Consider the following 14,115-nt stretch of genomic DNA (forward strand, 5'->3'; position numbering starts at 1 on the left):
TCATTTATTGAACCGTATTTAATCATTTTAATCTGAATTATCATTCAACAGATTAAAAAACAAACCGAACAAAAAACAGTCTTATAAAAATTTTGAAACGTTTTTTTTTAGAACGAACCTTCGAAATTTGAAAAAAGGCCCAAAAATAAACGATAATTTAAAATTTATTAAAGTTGGAATTGATTCAAGACTGGAAAGAAGACCGGTGTCGTCGGCGAATAGTTTCGTTAAAAGGTTTGAGCAGTTGGTGAGATCATTGATATATATTAAGAAAAAGATTGGGCCTAAACATGATCCCTGTGGACGCCGCAAACTATTGGTAAAGTTTTAGATGTTACTTCGCCAATTTTTACAAATTGAACTCGGTTTGTTAGGTAGCTCTTTAAAAGTGATTGGGCGGGTCCACGAAATCCATAATTAAATAGTTTATAAAGCAAAATTTTGTGGTCAACTGTATCAAACGCTTTCTTTAAATCAATGAAAACAGAACAAACAATCTCATTATTTTCTAATTTGTCACAGATGTATGACATCATGTCTAAAATAGCATGGTTTGTTGAATGGTTTTCCCTAAATCCAAATTGAGACTTATTTAATATATTATGTTTATTGATAAATTTCATCATTCTTACGTATATTAGTTTTTCAAAAAGTATGTTTAAACAAGAAAGAATAGAAATCGGTCTGTAGTTAGATATTATTTTATTATCACCAGATTTTAAAATTGGTGTTACTCGAGCAATTTTGAATACTGAAGATTACATACCCAACTGTATTGACGCATTGAACAAATTCATAAGAACCGGCGATGGTAACGACCGGATGCCAACTGATAGCCTGAGTGAAGGCCTCAACTATCAGCGGAGATCCTGGGCGCCTACCGGCTTGTATTCATAGATTTCCACAACACACAGAATACAGTCGTAAAACTTTATCAAGACTAGCTTGACATTGAAAGATATTTTACGCTATATATATAGTATACTTAATAGAATAGCGAATAATATTGAATAGGTGATGTCCTTGTAAACAGAAACTCTCATTATTTTAATATGGGTAATTATATACGACGTACGGATGAGAACTTCGATATAATTATTTCAATCAGTGCCTAAAGGTCTTAAGAATATAAATTTTAATTTGATAGTGACAGGACGCAATTTGTTATGTTTCTAAAAGTGGTGTAATTTGATTCCTACGAAAGTCTTTGTTTGATTTTGGGAAAAATTAACTTTGTTTTTGTAATTTTAACTGAAATGGGTTAAAACTGGGTTGTTTATGCTATAACCTAATTAATTGACAGTACATTCATAACATAACAACATTTGGACATTCTTAAATATATACTTCCAATTTTATGTGATTGATTTTCAGGCATCTCAGTGCATACTTGGTACACACGCTTTACGGAAGTCGTGATACGCATATCTCGGTCAGGATTCTCAATGCAGGATGCATTTTGACAGCTATTGTGAAAATTAATGTCTATATTGATGATACGGAATTCAAAGATATGGTTAAGCTAGAAAGCATAAAGATTGCATCAGTACGCTTTCCAGGATGTGATGATACAGTTAAACAATTTTACCTTTGGTACCATGATGTTTGTTGATATCTTTCGATTTTGGCTCAGTTATTTAGAACAGGGGTGTCAAACTTTATGCCGCCCCAAAAAACTTCCAATGCGGCCCGCGAACACCTAACAATAATTGTGTTATTTTGTAATTTTTTTTTTATTTATATGTAATACATTTTTTACATCTTTCGAAGTGAAATTGATTACTCACACAGAAAAAGACAATTTACTGAAAGTATTTTGAAAAATTAAAAGTTTCTTGTTTTCAATTTGGACCAATTATGAATACACCTCAAAGCTAGCAAAAGGATACTTGTGAAAAACTTAAGGGATTAAATGAAACGCAAATTACATGAAGAATGTGGCATCTTTGAAGAAAAATGGGAGTTGCAATATTTCTGCATTTATCTAAATTATAAGGCACACTGTTTAATTTGTCACATTTCCATCAGTACTATGAAAGAATACAATATAAGTAGACATTATCAGAATAAGCTCAGCAGTCAATATGACAAATTTAAAGATCAACTTCGAACAGAAAATATTTATGTGTTTGTATATTATTATTATAATTATACAACTACCTAGTTACTAAAGATCAATATCAATCGGAAAAGTCTGTAGTTTATTTGTTTACTGGGTTATACATGAAATAATAAACATAACATTTTTGCATTACTGAAATTAATCAAATATTCTCAACGATCCAAATTAACCTATGATCATATGACCTCGTTAATTAAGTTGGTACTGTAAAATCATTTCAGCCTGATATTAGTAAGCTGGTGGCACAAAAGATATGCCAAACGTCAGGACATATGTAATAAAAAACATTGTCTGTAATATATTTGTGAATTTTAGGTCTATATATTTAAATTAAGTCACTTTTAGTTTAAGTATTATTGTTTCCTTATCAAAACTTTGTTCAAAAATGTTTTGGGTAGTTGCACATTTATTTATAATTTTGCAGTAAGTTGCAAAAATAGTGAAATGCAAGAATCAATATGTAAATGGCATTGGAAATTTAAGAAAATAACAACTTCATTCGGATGTTTAATTACATCACAATATATGTCACGGACTACACCTATCTAAAAATATGCTCCTAATATACATTATCAAAACAAAAACTGTTTGCGGCCCTTTTCACAATCCCGAAAATGCAATGCGGCCCTGGAAAACCCACGAGTTTGACACCCTTAATTTAATACGTTCGTTAAATTAACCCGAGGCTCTGTGCAGTCATTTAAATTATGCTGGTTTTTAAAAATGCGTTATTTTGTGGCAATTTTGTTCGTACAACGTTGATTCCTGCTCATTGTGACAATCACACGAGTGGTGGATAACATTTATAAATAAAGGTCTGAAACCTAAAAAAATAACTCTGCCAACTGCCAAGCCTGGCGTTGCGCTAGAATCAAATAACTCTGTATATAGACAGAAAATGATTCTAATATTATTTAGTTTAGTTAGAATGATTACTTTTTTTGAATGTTTTATAAAAATTATTATTTTTCTAAATAAACTCACCCACGGATAAATAAAGAATAGAAGTATCCAGTTGAAATCAATTCGTAAATAAACGAGTTCTTTTTAAACCTTTTTAATAACGTATCTTCTTGTTTTATATACTTTTGATCTAAGCAATCAGCTTTTCACTTGCAATGAAGTTTTGGGTGCAACGTCATGTTAATAAGAAAGGATCACAACTAGGATCAAATATCTCCGATATGTGGACCTGGCGCATTACCAATATTACATGGCTTATGTGAAGGTCTTCATTAATGACCTCAAATCACTTAGCTTGTCTTCTCAAATAATGACATTAACTTAAAGCCACAGAATATTGCATTTATCCGACAAGAAAATCAACTTGGTTTGAGTATCTCTCACTGCTTAGACGTCATTGGGAGTTTGACGACCAACAGATTGCTGGGAGCTTTCAGAAGACACAACCAGGATGTTCCACAGGTATATAAAGTACATTACGGGATTTCTTTTGGTATTTTGAACGGTTCATAATACAATTTTCAGCAAACGTATAAATCTACTTCGTATCATTGTAATGAGAACTTTGCAGAATGCACCCGAAGATAGACTTCTAATCTTCAATCACAAGTATGGATGGAATTTTCTGTGTAAATTCCTGGGTGTTGAAAAACCAGATGTACCGTTTCCGCACATGAATAAATGTGAAAACATTTAATGAATCCACATTTCCAATCAATGTATCCGGAAATGTATATTTCAGTAGCCATACTTTGCTTGGAAGCTTCAGTAACTTCGCTGCTATTTTTTCGTAGGTAAACATCACTCCATTATGAACAGCATTTTCTCTATTATTTGTTGTAATGTGTCCAACGTTGAGATATACTAACATGGGATGAGTTGAATGTCTACACTAAGCCTAAACATCTCGCCGCTTGTATTTTTATTTTAGAATATATATTTATATAGTGGGCTATAAGTAATGTTCAGTACAGGTATTTTGTACAGTATTCCGTTTTAAGGTAGAAGGGATAAGGTTTTTTTTAATTTAGATATTTTAATTTATTGAACCGTATTTAATCATTTTAATCTAATTTATCATTCAACAGATTAAAAAACAAACCGAACAAAAAAACAGTTTTATAAAAATTTTGAAACGGTTTATTTTAGAACGAACCTTCGGAATTTGAAAAAAGGCTCAAAAATAAACGATAATTTAAAATTTATTGTCGAGGCCAGTAGGCAATCATCCTACCTTGCCTAATGACGAATCCGGCCCTGGTCACACTTGTCCTCTGATATTTACTGCAAACTCGCTGCTTGGGTACCGATGCGCGAACTCAGAAATTATCATCGCCTGAATACAATAACAAGTCTGACAGCATAATTCAAAAAACAAATACACACGGTTCTCTCATCTGGTTGTTTCTTATATTTACTTAACTTATTAACATTTCATTAATACCATACCAACATTTGGACATTTTTAGATACCTCCTATTTGATGTGATAAATTTTCAGGCATCTCAGTGCATACTTGAGACGCACGCTTTACGGAAGACGTGATAAAACCGGTGCAAATCGGCTGAATCCCACCACTGTATAAATCTACTTTATCTTACTGTAGCATGAACTTTCAGAATGCACTCAAAGATAGACGTCCAATCTTCAATTTGAAGGATGGATGGAATCCTCTGTGCAAATTCCTGGATGTTGACGAACCAGATCTACCGTTTCCACGCATGAATGAACGTGGTGATATTGTGTAGCATTGATTTAAAACGAATCCACATTCACAATCAATGTATGCTATGCTTGGCAGCTTTAGAAACTCCGCATGCGGCCCGCTAGATACTTCTGTGTGGTCCGCGGGTGATTTGGAAACACGCCACTTCTCTGGTCTAACAATCAAAGCCGGCATTGTTATGCAAGCGCGCCGCTACTCCGATCATATTCGAAATCGTGAGATTTATGTTTCGCACTAGTTTCGATAAATATTGAACTTCGTGTGGAATTGGTGTGCCCCTTGCGACCCCCGAAATTCGTCGCTCGACCCCTCGCCCCCCAGTTTGGGAAACCCTGATTTAGATATCTCGGTATTCAAAAAAGTATAACAGAGGAAGATCTATTGCTACTAAACGGATTGTTTCTCTAGCCCTGCGTTTCCCAAACTTTTTCGGCCACGGAACACCTCCACTTTTTATCTCGCCTCGCGGAACACCAAAAAATAAAAGAGTAAAATTGATAAAGAAAAAATTGTCAAATGCGCGGCGAAAACTAACAGAATTGTGTTAAAATACTTAAAATAGGTTTGAATATTTTACATGTTGCATTTATTATTAATGTTTTATTGTTTTTTAATTTAAATGCTGTGTATATGAATCAATAAATTCATTTTATCATTCTATGTCGTTTACTCTCCATTACGTAGTGTTTGCCTCTAATGTTACGTCTAATGGAGATAGAAGTACTTGCTGCAATTTCGCTGCATTTATCTACTTAATAGAGTTTAGCGAAAATGAGTTTTTTCAGCATTTCAAAGTAAAACCAGGCAGAGATTGAGGAAGAAGAGTTGACCCTTTGCCTTTATTCTTTAAGTCTACTCGTTTGCCCATAGCAAAACCAAAATGATTGCTGTAACCTTGATAATGAACTTAACAGTCAAAAAGCTAGGCCGACAGTTATCGAAAATGCCACTATCCCTCTCCAGTTAGTACGATTTAAGCCGATGGTGACACGATATTGAACGGTCAGTTGGGCGACAACTTCACGTTCCATGGATCAGGGCTTCCCAAACTTTTGAGCTCGCGATCCCTTTTAATATATATATATATTAAAAATTTTCGCGGCCCTTGTCCTCGTTAATAATGGTAAACAGTTCGAAATACGCGATTTTGATGTTTTGTAAAATTGGTGTTCTCTTTGCGGCCCTTACAATTTGTTTAGCGGCCCCTAGTTTGGGAATCCCTGCCATAGATCTCCATGGCGACTATTTGAGACGTTTTTTTTATTCCTTTTCCACGGAACACTTCGAAGATGCTCGCGGGAACACAGTTTGGGAAACGCTGCTCTAGCCTACAATGGAAATATCCAATAATGGTAGATATGACTAAATAAATTGTCCTACATACATTTGTGACGATTTTACAAAACTGAACCTGAGTAAAATATTTTTCTGCAGTCAGTTTATAGTGCAACACGCAATACCTAATTCTAATTAACAAGAAATATTGGAAATGAAGGGTGGGTTTTCAAGGTAGATGAGCCACTAAATACATATTTGCCATCTCATATGCAAAAATACTGTATCTTGTTTTTACTCAGGGAAATAAGATTCTTCATATTTTTAAGCTCCCCAGTAATGAAAGTGTTTCATTAAATTTAACTGTTTTACAATATTATTTTGATTTGTAGTTTATCTTGTGAAATATGTATGTGGCAAAGTTTGCGGCCCTCGTGGTAATTTGAGTTGTGCAGGCCTGGCCTAAACTAATCTACATAGTGCGTTTCAGTAGTTTACATGCACAAAAAAAAATTCCGTTTAATTAATTTGTTAAATAAAATCTTTTTAATTAATTATTCCATGCAACGAGCAAAATTTAAAAAGTAAAGTTAATAATAAAATTCATTTCAAATAATAATAACTTGCAGTAAGCCCCCAGTGTATGCGGCAAACGACATACAAGTTGCATTACATATACACAGTAAATATCAAGAATAAAGATATTTGCTTCAGAATGTTTGGTTTAATTACCTTTAAATATGTATAAATTTGCGGTATTTTTATTGCAGTATATTAAATAGGTCGAATGTACACGATGAATGACTCGCAAATCTCACATGAATACACCTACACATAAATAAATACGTCATTAAAAGTATGATGACTTCCTTTAGATAGAAAATAAAATTTGAAATGCTGATTGGCGTTTATTGAACGCTTAGATATAAATAGTTCAAAAAAGTGGATTCACTCACATTTTCGGCTGTCTTGCTATCTTTGATGCAGTGACTTTTGCGAAGCAGCCAGACGATCTCGCAGATTCTATCGGAACGAAGTTTCACTGCAATCTCGCTGAGAACTAAATTTCTGACATTCTTCTTAATTTAGCCGATTGATAGTGGATACACGAAGTGTGATAAATTGTAGATTTTTAGTATTCACCTGTGTGGCTATGGGCGTCGGCGATACGTCGAAAAAAAATTCTAGCAAGATCTTCGATACTCCTGTAGTGTGCGTACCAGGTTAGGCCATAATTTTATTCCGATTTTCCTCATTTTAGTTCTCTTACTTGTTCGGGGACTGTCTGTGTTATCCAAATGAATATCCCCCCTGTCCATAGGTTCAGTCCCTTTACACAACTTGATGTAAAGTAGGCGAACAAAATATTACCTCCATATCGGTACACGTACTTCTGGAGCGCAAGATCTTCAACCTGCAATGCCAACATAGACTTAACGACTGCACCAGTCATTGCGTTTAAGGTTAAGTAATAGTCAATTAAATGTATCAGCAAATTGCCGAACAAATGGAGCTTTGTCCTGTTTTTTAACAGAAAAATGAGGGTGACTAAAAATCAGGGAGCAATGCTCAGGTACATCGGCACGGTGATGAAATGTATTATAGGATGTCTGAAATAAACATTATCCTGTTAAACCACTATAAAAATTCAGACCGCTATGTATTTAGGGGTAAACCGGAAGAATTGGTGGTCTGACGTATTAACAGCCAGAACCAGAAGAATTTGGAGTGACATATCGGGGTCCGTACATATAACTCAGATGAATATGTAGGCTTCTAGCAACCTCTTTCATTTTTAAGTAATGAAAACGTGAATACTAATGACACGAACTTATCGTTATCGATGAGATTAGCCACAGTTCAAGTGAGTGAAGTTAATTTCCCACCCATTCCTTTTTCTGCGATGCTAAAGCGCAAAGCATTTAAATAGAAAATTAATGTTGTAAGAGCTCGAAACTTACCCTGGCCTAGAGCATACTCAACTTTCCATTCTATTAACTTCGCAGAAGATAAATTGAAGAGAGCGCGTTAGTTATGTATGATTCATATTTTTCAAATAAGGTTTTTTATGCTTTATTCAGGTTTGCAATTATTTATGCATATATTTAACTAAAATGCCTCAAACGTCGCTACCTGGAATGGAGGCGGAAAACCAATACGAAGTCTCTATGTGTGTCCGAGATGATTCATCGAACTTGTGTAAAAGACACGGAAGCAGTTTTATTGGGGATCATCAATGTGGAGCCTATACTCTAATGAATGGGAGTGTAAATTCGTCTGATCCTTCTACAGATAGTTATAGCATGGCTACCGATACCATTCCAAACAACAATGCGTTTGACCGAAGCCTCAGTGTGCCGAATCTACCGATTCCACTTCCGACCTCGAGGAGGACCAGCGAGCTATCTGTGAATGTGAGGCCGTATTACAGTACCGTTGTTCCAAGAGCTAGAAGTTAGTATATATTATATATATATATATGATGGTTTTCAATATCCAGTCAAGTTTGAGAACTTGTTCTTACTTTTTAATTGTTTCCGCTGTATTGCAACTTTTACATTTCTAAATAATGCATTTTTATCAGGCAATCCAGGAGGAGAGACTTACGAATTCGCTAGTGAGGTTCAGCAACATAGACTATCCCGTGTAAGTCCCCAACTTTCCATTCCTCCGTCGATACCAGAATTACCTCCTCAAATGAATGAGAGTGACCGACAGAGCACAAGGAGTCGGTTTTATAGTAGTATCAAACATGGATTCAATTCTAAAAAAGAGAGTAAGATTTTTCATTCAGCCTATGTGCTTTATTCATGACAAAACAAATACACAAATGGTATTTTCGACACGAAATGTAGGCTACATATCGTTATGCTGATCAATTGTTACTGGTGTTGTCAGTCTTGTTAGTGTGAAAAAATCCCCATTCGCGCACCATCTGAACCAATCGCTATTGAATTTTCAGTACCAGAAGATGGGCGCGGTCGTTAGAAAGCTATGATCATTATTTTATTTATTTTGAATTTTTCGAGGCCTACGGGTCCTGATATCCGAAACTTGGCTGTTTTATTTTAAATCATGCGAACCCTTTTTTGACATTTGATCTTTGTGTTCATTTATTTGATCATTGTTCTCTTCTTTTATTTCAGAGAAAATGACTGCTTTTTTTGTGATGGTAGTCATCTCGTTTCTGGCGGGGTTTATAGCAATATTATTGGCGGCCGTTCTATTCGGAAAGGTATGCTATTGGCGGATATCAATAATCAACAACTATTGCTATTTTCCTGGGCCAGACAGCTTTATTATAAAATGGCTATTCTTTGCTGGTGTTAGGATTATTTAAATTTTAATTATTGTTTTGCTGTTTACAGGTACACGGAATTGAAGACAACTTCTCGTTTTTAAAAGGTTTGTATCAAGATCGCCATTATCAAAATTAGAGTGAATTTTAAGATTTAGTTTGTTTGTTATATTCAGCATCCATTTGTTAATTTATATGCATTTAATATGGTATATATATATATATACAGAATTAATTGGTGCTCCGACATCATCGGGTCAGACAACAACTGGATGCAACAAGGGTGAAAATGTATGTCATCCGCTGGGTGGCGTATGCGTGGGTACCAACTTCGGATATGGCTGTTTTTGCAAGGAAGGCTGGACGGGAGACGGAATAAACTGCACAGGTGAATCACACCAAAGAATATTATTATACTGCATTCCTATACTGCTTCAATTAACAATGCCCTGATTTGGTATGTATGTCACAGTAGCAAAACCTTAAACATATATAATTTTGCACTCAAGGTAATTGTCAATTAGGTCGAGTAAATTTCGAACCAGAATCTAACATTACAGCTCCGAAAAGCATAATATTTTATTCAAAGCTATGCTAAAAACATGAAATAATTCATTTCACTGAAGGTACTCCTTAACGGCGTAGAATTATCCGTTCTTCTAACTATCAATTTTTATGATCTATCTTTTTTGCATTTCTTTTTCCTCGCAGAGGTGACATATGCAAAATGCACGGACCTAAGAAACGTTATTGGATTTACAAGCGGGTACTATAAAATCTCTCCAAATCCTGGAAACGTTGAACCATTTATAGTAAGATGTGATATGCAACGCACTAAAGGTGAATATGATTAAAAATTACGAAGTTGCAATATATATATATATATTTTTCTTTGTTGTGTTCAAACGAATACTTGCATGTTATTCGCTATATTTACCTGCATACTTTTTTACCAAAAGTCAAAGATGCTGGAAGAATTGAACTGTCGCATTAGATAGTCATGGAATCTCAACTGCTCATATTTGAGTCACAATCTTCTTACTTAACGTGATAACCAGCGGTTGTTAAATTGGGTTATGGTTTAGCTTAGAAAATACAAACCGAATAGTTGAATGGCAATATTTCTTAAAATTAACAACATCAGACATTCATTGGATACATTACAATTTCACTTGCAAATGAATCGTGTAGACGTTTACGAAATTTTAAATATGATATTAAAAAGTTTTTAGCTTACAATAGTCGATATACACTGCACACTTGAAATTTTGCGTGAAGGATTTCATGCTGGGAGTAACTATAGCTAGTTGTTATTTATTGATATTTGTCGATCGATAATAAGGAATACAAACATTTTAACATAATTCATATGCTAATATTCAACCATATTATGAGAAAACATTCAATATACAACCTTATATGGCATTTGGTGGATAACCATAACACATTTATATAAAAATTTCACAATTTACTGAAATTTAAGGAGTGACGGAAATAGGCCATGACTCAGAAGAAACAATTTATGTGAGTGGGTGCGATCCAGCAGGCTGTTATTCTAAAAATATCACTTATGAGGCAAATTTGCAACAGATTGAAGCTGTAATCGAGTCATCAAAATATTGTTCACAATATATAAAAGTAAGTGTATAATATAGGAAGAAATCTGTTGTGCAACTATTGCTTCTCCGTGGGCGGTATCAAGAGACGTACTATGCTATAGAATTAATATGAAATCTTGTTTACTGTATTATATGACCATTTTATACAATGAAACCCAACTGATACGGTATGTATGGCTATCATCTTATTGTTGTATACATAAAGTAATTACATACAAAATGAAAATAGGCAAGGCCATGACAGCAAATCGAATATAGTTATTTGTTTTTTTGCTGCCATACGAATTAGCTAGAATAGAAAACAAAATTCAATCTAATAGTATAATCCCTTTTTGGTTAACACTTGTTAAAGTTCGGAAGATAACGGAAAAATAATGTAAAAGCTATCTATCATAATATGCTTGAGCCTACTCGAATTTATTTGAGTCGAAAAACCCTGAGAACGGGAAACCGTTGATCTACTGATATAGAATATTTTAGTGTTAGATGATCATTAGTCTCAATGAGTTTTTACTAAATTTTGCCACCAGTTCAAAATCTCGTAATTGATAATCGAGATAGCCAACCTATTGAATTTATAAAGTGTTTCAAATTTCAATCACAGTATGAATGCTATCACTCATCTCTAAAGTACGGATGGTGGGTTTCCAGATTGGGCACTAAGGAAACGAGATGGGATGATGGAGTTGAAGAGTATAGCTGTGCTTGCTCGAAGACAAACAGTATGATTTCCGTTTAATTAATCTGATTTGTAATTTGTAGATTTCAAGACCTCACAATTACATAATATATACTTGTACTAAGTTGTACAATACACTTCAATATGATAGTATCTGAAAAAGAAATTTATTGTACACGGAGTGTTCATGTGGATCGTTTTGCGATTCGCTGTTGTTGGGCGACGTTTGGCGCGGAAAACTCGTTTTTTTTTCCGTAACTAATGGACGATTTCCAATATTTAGTACTTAAAGACGGGAGAAGTCGCCAGGAGGCTATTTCTTTTATTTTTTAAAGTTTTTTCTGATATCCGATATTTTACTGAAATTAGGCTGTTTGCGTTCAATTTACCCGCACACTGCTGTTATTCTGTCAAGCGTGACCGCAGACGTGACGGCCGTCTTTGGTTTCGTTTTGCAACCTCGCTGCTTGGCCTTGCCAGTTATCGGTACCGATTGTTATGTTCGTCGGCCTACGTTTGGCGGCGCATGGATGAGGTAAATGTTAAGTAAAAGTAAATTTTGTAATAAACGGTCGAGTTATCGTTGCAAATACGGTATTTTCCTTCGAAATTAACCTTTCAACTTACGCATTAGACCTTTGTGTCCATATAATTGTTCTGTTGTTTATTTATAAAAGACCGGTACCCATGTGGACGAGGTGGTCACTTCATCAACCACCTGTGCGTGCAGGCGTTATTGCCCAAAAAACTTCTTCATATCAGAATTCGTAGCTATAATATCGCTAGATATCAGTTTATTAATGAGACAGTACGTGAGTTGCTATCCATTCTCATACCTTGTCGATGGCTAAATTCTGAGATATGATGTTTTGACATTGCCCGTTTTATACCATCAGATAGATGTCGTTCAATTCAGACATTGTTTTTATTTCTAAATCAATCAATTCTATATGCCATGACATTCTCCAGATCTTACAACTTTCATTTTTCAGATACTTGTCCAGGTTGTTACTGCAATATCAACGATAGCAAACATAGAGAGGACGAAGGCACCATTACAAACAGAACTCTACTACCCATAATGCAACTGAGATTCGGGGATGTTGGTGAAGCATGGGAAGCTGCTCATTTTACCCTTGGAAAGCTCAAGTGCTATGACTGAAACACATAATCGGTTTTAAGTGACTGAATTTAATTTTAGATTTGTTTTTTTGGTTATCTTTATTGAGCTAAGACAATTGTAATACTATTTTGACACAAACATAAGTACTGAGATAGATTGAGATTAGCAGGAGACCCACTTCTTCAAGCCTGGGACACGTACCTCGTTTCTCCGAAAATAAGACAGGGTCTTATTTCAATTTTATCTCAAAAAATAACATTAGGGCTTATTTTTGCGGGATGTCTTCTTCTTTCATTTATCAAAACAAAATTACAAAGTAGAGAATTACGAGATTTTCAAATATACAAAATGCGAGAACCGATATCCATTTACTTATAAATAACACATTTTTATATAAATAAATCGCTATCAACTAAGTCTTATTTTAGGGAAGTGCCTATATTTGAATCATTTTTCAGGCTAGGTATTATTTTTAAGCTAGGTCTTATTTTGGGGGATACACGGTAACAGTATCTCGATATCAACTAAATAATACCAATCTTTGATGGGGATCCAAATTTCTGAGTATAATGACAATTTGAGTTCCATTTTGTTCATTTCCTCTCCACTCGAGTGCGACAAACTGCAGATTACTCCCAACTGGGTGGGGTCTCTTGTGAATGAAAGAAAGATTTATATTTTACAAGCGACGTCAACACCAGCTTTTAATTAATTAAGTTATTAAAACAATATTGAAAAATTGTATAGCACAGTGACTTTGGTAACATTGTTTTGTGTAAGTCAATATTCAAGACCAATGAAGATCTTTCATTCTCCTGACCCAATGTATATATACTGTCAAATGTGTTGTACAACGCCAAAAATAAAGTCAATTATTGTAAATTATTATGTATAATTAGATAATAAAAAATATTAAAAAATAAATAATGAAATTCTATAACAATTCTGTAAACCTCCGTCAAGCATGATTTTAAAAAAACTCTTCAACGCTCAATTCTTACCATAATTATTATGCAATTTCTGTAATAAACATTTTATTTGCACGAATCACGTTTAATATGTACTGGTACTGGGTAATCGCATGTGATAATGTCTTGCTAAGGCAGTAATCGCATGACAATAAACTAAAAAGGTATCGCTCTCATGCAATAGGCAATGATTAGTACATCTCAATACGGTAACTACGAATGCTAGACATATTTACAATGATAGCTTGTTCTACATCTTTGTATATCCAGCCACGCTAACGTAGATGACTACTGGGTAATAGCGACATTATCCCCGACCCACATTATATAGCCTTACCATTC

At 34.4% G+C, this 14,115-nt stretch overlaps 1 protein-coding gene across 1 annotated transcript; it reads left to right on the top strand.

The window, feature by feature from the left end:
* Nucleotides 1-8,166: 8,166 nt before the first annotated feature.
* Nucleotides 8,167-13,747, top strand: LOC120330099 (uncharacterized). The gene is made up of 9 exons (XM_039396925.2): nt 8,167-8,540; nt 8,671-8,862; nt 9,233-9,321; nt 9,455-9,491; nt 9,614-9,772; nt 10,096-10,224; nt 10,868-11,022; nt 11,608-11,725; nt 12,675-13,747. The coding sequence occupies exons 1-9, from the start codon at nt 8,201-8,203 to the stop codon at nt 12,842-12,844; spliced, it is 1,389 nt and encodes a 462-aa protein (XP_039252859.2). The 5' UTR covers nt 8,167-8,200; the 3' UTR covers nt 12,845-13,747.
* The last annotated feature ends 368 nt before the right edge of the window (nt 13,748-14,115 follow it).

This window comes from Styela clava, chromosome 12 (assembly GCF_964204865.1).
Source record: "Styela clava chromosome 12, kaStyClav1.hap1.2, whole genome shotgun sequence".
Taxonomy (NCBI): domain Eukaryota; kingdom Metazoa; phylum Chordata; class Ascidiacea; order Stolidobranchia; family Styelidae; genus Styela; species Styela clava.